General features: G+C 40.4%; 1 protein-coding gene across 1 annotated transcript in view; it reads left to right on the forward strand.

The window, feature by feature from the left end:
• LOC140717379 (C4b-binding protein-like) overlaps positions 1 to 5,749 on the forward strand; it is a 45,547-nt gene extending 39,798 nt beyond the window's left edge. The window contains exon 18 of the mRNA XM_073030902.1: positions 3,512 to 5,749. Coding sequence (XP_072887003.1) covers positions 3,512 to 3,576 — 65 coding nt within the window. The 3' untranslated portion in view covers positions 3,577 to 5,749. The remainder of the gene's footprint in view (positions 1 to 3,511) is intronic.
• The last annotated feature ends 251 nt before the right edge of the window (positions 5,750 to 6,000 follow it).

The raw sequence follows: 6,000 nt of genomic DNA on the forward strand, positions 1-6,000 counted from the left end.
CTTTATTCTGGCTTCTGTCACCTTCCTTAGTAACACACACAAAATGCTGGAGGAATTCAGCAGGTCAAGTAGCGTATAGAGAGGAATAAATAACTGATGTTTTGGGCCAAGATCCTTCATCAGGACTGAAAAGAATGGGGGAAGAAACCAGAGTAAAAAAAGATTGGGTGAGGGGAAGGAATACAAACCAGAAGGTGATATGTGAAACCAGGAGAGGAGGAACGGTAGGGGGTTGGGGGAGGGGGGAACAAAGTGAGAAGCTGAGAGCCCCCTTTCTTTCCAGACCTGTTAAAGAGTCTTGGCCTGAAACGTTGACTGTTTATTCCCCTCCGTAGATGCTGCCTGAATTGCTGAGTTCCTTCAGAATTGTGTGTGTGTGTTACTCTAGATTTCCAACATCTGCAGAATCTCATGTTGATGATTTCCTACAGTGTAAAGTCTCTTCAATTTGTGCCTGCCCTGAAGAAGTTTAAGTAGAAGTCCATTCAAAGTCAAAGTACATTTACTATCAAAGTATGTATACTAGATTTGTCTCCTTACAGGCAGCCACAAAACAAAGAAACCCAATACAACCCATTTAAAAGAGAAAAACCATCAAACACCTAATGTGCAGGAAGAAAAAGCAAATTGCGCAAACAACTAGAGTTCATGAAAATGAGTCTACAGTCACAAAGCCAGTCATCACTGCAGCTGATCCAGTAGCCCGTTAGTTGCAGACCACAGTGTCAGTTCAGCACAGAGATGAGTAAACCTCATGGAGCATTGAACTGAACTGGCCCATCCCTTGCCCCTTGTCCTGACGTCCTGATCTTTTCAATTTGGCCCGGCACTTAAATCGTCCAAACCTTAGGTCAAGCCTTGCTCTTGAATCTGGACCATCATTGTATTTAATCCCTTTGTTTAAAATTATATTAAAACTCTCTTCTCTTTTCCTGAGCCTTACTAAAACCGCTATCATTATCTTAAAATACAGCACTCACGTCCAGTGAAATGAATGTCAGCTTCTTTGTTAACATTGGGAGATGGATTTGTTGTGTTACAGTCTATTTGAATATTAAGCCTAAAATCCCAAAGGAGATGGGCAATGGGGCCTGATTTAGAAGTGCTGAATCTATTCCATCTCTTCAGTGAACCATCACTACTTTGTTTATCTCCTACACATATAATAAAAGAAATACTTTTACCATGAGATGTTTAATCACAAACCTCTTCTAATACTATAAGGAAAGATTGAATAGGTTAGGGCTTCAAATGTGAGAATATCTGCAGATGCTGGAAATCCAAAGCAACATACACAAAATGATGAAGGAACTCAGCAAGCCAGGCAGCATCTATGAGGGCCCTGATGAAAGGCCACGGCCCAAAACGTTGACTGTTTATTCCTTGCCATAGATGCTGCCTGGCCTGTTGAGTTCCTCCAGCATTTTGTGTGTGTTGCATTGAATAGGTTAGGGCTTTATTCCTTCAAATGTAGAAGAGTGAGAAGAGATTTGATAGAGGTATAAAAAACTATGAGGGGTATAGATAAATGCAAGCAGGCTTTTTCCACTGAGATAGGGAGGGACTACAACCAGAGGTCATGGGTTAAGGATGAAAGGTGAAAAGCTTAAGGGGAACATGAAGGGAAACTTCACTCGGGTTCACAAGGGTGGAATGAGGTGCATGTAAGCTCGATTTCAATGTTTAAGAGAAGTTTGGATAGGTATATGGATGGTAGGAGTATGGAGGGCTATGGTCCTGGTGCAGGTTGATGGGAGTAGGCAGTTTAAAAGGTTTGGCAAGGGCTTGATGGCCTGAAGGGTCTGTTTTTGTGTTTGTACTTTTCTATGATTCTTTGACTCTAAAGTCCTGATGGAGGGGCTGGGACAGAAACATCGACTGTCTATTCCCTTCCACAGATGCTGCCTGACTAGCTGAGTTCCTCGAACATTTTGTGTGTGTTGCTCTAATACTGGGAGCATGCAATTAAGCTAAGAGAAGGGGTTACTTCAAAGGAGATGTGTGGGGCAAGTTTTGTTTTTACACAGAGAGTGATGGGTAGCTGAGGTGCCTGAGGCGGCAAACACAATAGGGATGTTCAAGAGGTTTTTGAATGTACAGGATCAATGAATGATCAACCAGAGTGCAAAAAGCAGCAAACTGCAAATGCAAATATAAATAAATAGCAATAAATAATGAGAACATGAGACAATGTGGTAAAGAGTCCTTGAAAGTGTGATCATTGGTTGTGGAAATATTTCAGTGATGGGGCAAGTGAAATTTGAGCGTAGTTGTCCCTTTTTAAATTCAAGAGCCTGATGGTTGAGGTGTGGAACCTGGTGGTGTGAGTCTTTTACCTTCAAGAAGAGAAGAGAGCATGCTCTGGGTGGTGGGGATCTCTGATGATGGATGTTGCTTTCCTACACCAGTGTTTCATGTAGATTTTCTCAATAATGGGGAGGGTTTTACCCGTAATGTACTGGGCCAAATCCTCTTCTTTTTGTATGATTTTCTATTTATGGGTATTGGTGCTTCCATACTAGGCCATGATGTAGCCAGTCAGTACATTCTCCCCTACACATCTATAGAAGTTTGTCAAAGATTTAGATGTCATGATGAAACTCTGCAAACTGCTAAGGAAGTAGAGTCACTGCCATGATTTCTTCGCAATTGCACTTGTGTGCTGATTACTAATTTAATTAGTTTGGTGGAACATTGTGGACCGAAGGGCCTGTTCCTGTGTAATACTGTTCTATGAAACAACTATATTTTTGCATCACTATTAACATCTTTAATGCAATACCGTGTTATCAATGTTTCTGACACAAATTTAACAATCCAGTTCCAGTTTTCAATGATTCTTTGAGTTCCTGTTCTGTTTGGAACTGCTGGGGTTGTATGAATATTAACCATCTAAAACCAGTGTGACTGCTTATGATGATGTTTTTGCCAATGAGTTAGCTATCACTGACAACATCTGATTATGTACTGACATGAAAATTGGGTGGCTGGGTGGTGATTCATCTCTACCAAAGGAGGTGTAAGGTGCTCCTTCCATCCGCTAGCCTGCTGGCCATCCTTGGGCAAGGTGTAGCACCAGCTTAGACTCCCGGGTTAGGTGAAGTCATGGGAGCAGGACGTGGATGGTTCATATGAGCAGCTGGTACATGTCACAAGTCTGGGTTATGCGACCACTGACACCAGGCAGACAACCTCTGAAAAGTATTGATAGTGGCTGGGGTCACCCATCCTGTAAAGACAAGGCCGAGAAGAAAGCAATGGCAAACCACTTCTGTAGAAAAGTTTGCCAAGAACAATCATGGTCATGGAAAGACCATGATCGCCTACATCATAATGAACAAACTAACACAAAAAATGTTTCTGTTATATAGATTATACATATTTTGTACTCTGAATCTTTGAACAACTAATTAAGTCTCAATCACTCTAACTTTGGTTTTCCATCTCTAGTGCTAGTGCTCCCTGTATTAAAATTAATTTATTTAATTTTTTTTCTCTCATTTTCTCTTAGGACATCAATATATACTGTTCCTCATCCTAACTGCGACAATATATCCTGTGTTCAATCATGACTGATCGTGCCTGAACAGCAACACAAGGCAAACGAACATGTTGAATGTCTGTTCATAACAAATCTTGGAGTTTTATGTTCGGTGGTTTTTTTCACAACACTTTTGTCATTATTTTGTTCACAAACTATAACAAAACCTTAATTGTCTGTAGACACAGCATTTCAGAGGGTAAAGAATCAGTACTGTGTGTTAACTAGCACTTTTAGATAATCAGAATCCCATTTAATATCACTGGCATGTGTCAGGAAATTTGTTATGCAGCAGCAGGACAGTGCAATACATAAATTAAACTGTAAATTGCAGTAGGAAGTACATATAAATATTTTAAAAGTTAAATAAGTAGTTAGTGCGAAAAGAGAAAAAAGTAGTGAGGCAGTGTTCATGGGTTCAATGTCCATTCAGAAATCTGATGGTAGAGGAGTAGAAGCTATTCCTGAATCATTGAATGTATGCCTTCAGGCTGCTATACCACCTCCCTGATGGTAGCAATGAGAAGAGGGGCATAATGGGGGTCCTTAATGATAGTTGCCACCATTTGAGACATTGCGCCTTGAAGATGTCCTGGATACTATGGAGGCTACTGCCCATGATGAAGCTGTCTGAGTTCATAACTTTATACAGCTTCTTTTGATCCTGTGCAATGCCCCACCCCAGATGGTGATGCAGCCAGTTAGAATGCTCTCCACAGCACAAATATAGAAAATTGTTATTGTCTTTGGTGACAAACCAAATCTCCTCAAACTCCTAATGAAATAGCTGCTGTCAAGCCTTCTTTGTAACTGGCAGCTACAGTACATTTCACTACTTTGTTCACTTCTACCAAATGGAAAACTATCAATATAAGCTAGAAACAGTTAATTTCAGTAATTTAGATGTTTAATTTAATTCAAATTATTTTCATTTAAAAAAAAACAACCTGACCACAGCTACAGAGATGTCTTCAGTACCGACCTTCAGTGCTGTTTGTGTGAAGTGTATACCTCCCTGTGACCATTAGAAGAATGAAAGGTGAACTTATTGAAGCCTATCAAATGTTAAAAAGCCTCAATAGAGTGGATGTTTCCTGTGGTGGGGGAGTCTAAGACCAGAGGACACGGCCTCAGAGTATAGGGATGTCCATTTAGAATGGGAGTGACGAGAAATTTCTTCAGTTAGAGAGTTCATAGAAACATAGAAGCCTACAGCACAATACAGGCCCTTTGGCCCACAAACCTGTGCCAAACATGTCCTTACTATAGAAATTACTTAGGGTTACCCACAGCCCTCTATTTTTCTAAGCTCCATGTACCTATCCAGGAGTCTCTTAAAAGACCCTATCATATCTGTCTCCTCCACCATTGCCAGCAGCCCTTCCCACACAGTCACTACTCTCTGCATAAAAAACTTAGCCCTGACATCTCCTCTGTACCTACTTCCAAGCACCTTAAAACTGTGCCCTCTCGTGTTAGCCATTAAAAGTCATTGCCACAGGCAGCTGTGGAGGCCATCATTGGGTATATTTAAGGCAGAGGTTAATAGATTCTTGATTGTCGGGGCATGAAGGGATGGTGGGAGAAGGCTGGAGTGGGGCTGAGCGGGAAGATGGATTAGCCATGATGAAATGGTGGAGAAGAATTGATGGGCCGAATGCTCTAATTCTGCTCCTATATTTTATGGTTTTATAATCTGGGTTGCTACTGGGTGATTTGGTTTTCTCCCACTGCTGGTTGGTAATTTGTTATTGGTGTGTAAGTGAGGGGTAGAATCCAAGGAGAGTTGACGTGGAGAGTAAATCGATCAGCAGGGACTCGGTAGATGGAAGACAGCACAGAAACACTCCGCGCGTGAGACATAATAATCTGCAGAATGTGAATAGCTTTGTTAATATATACTGAGTTGAATTATTTAAATCTGTTTAAGTATTAAAGAGATCAGATGACTTTTATGAGATATGAAGATATATTTTTGTACATTTCTATTCTGTATAAAATTGCCATTAAGTTGATTAAATGTTCTGAAAATGTTTAGAAGCTATTATTAAATTCAGACTAAACTCTTATTGACTGCCAAAGGATCATTATAAATATTGTGATCAATATAATTTGTTAAATGAATCTTTACTGTTATTTATACAACCATGGAACAACACCCTAACTGGTTAAGCTGTAAAGGAATAAAGCAAGATAATTGGGCATGAATGTTTGTACCTATTCATAGTTTGTGTGTGTGTGTGTATGTGGGGGGGGGGGGCGAGTGTTGTGATACAACATTATTACTATTGTAGTGATGGAGGATGTCCTTTTGCTGCTTGGTGGTTCAATTTAATATTGGAGAATGTATACAGCATACAACGTGAAATTCTTACTCTTCACAGACATCCATGAAACAGAAGACTCAATGAGTGAATGACAGAAAACGTTAGAACCCCAAAGCCCACTCCTCCCAGCAG

The sequence above is a fragment of the Hemitrygon akajei genome, chromosome 27, assembly GCF_048418815.1.
Source record: "Hemitrygon akajei chromosome 27, sHemAka1.3, whole genome shotgun sequence".
Lineage (NCBI taxonomy): Eukaryota > Metazoa > Chordata > Chondrichthyes > Myliobatiformes > Dasyatidae > Hemitrygon > Hemitrygon akajei.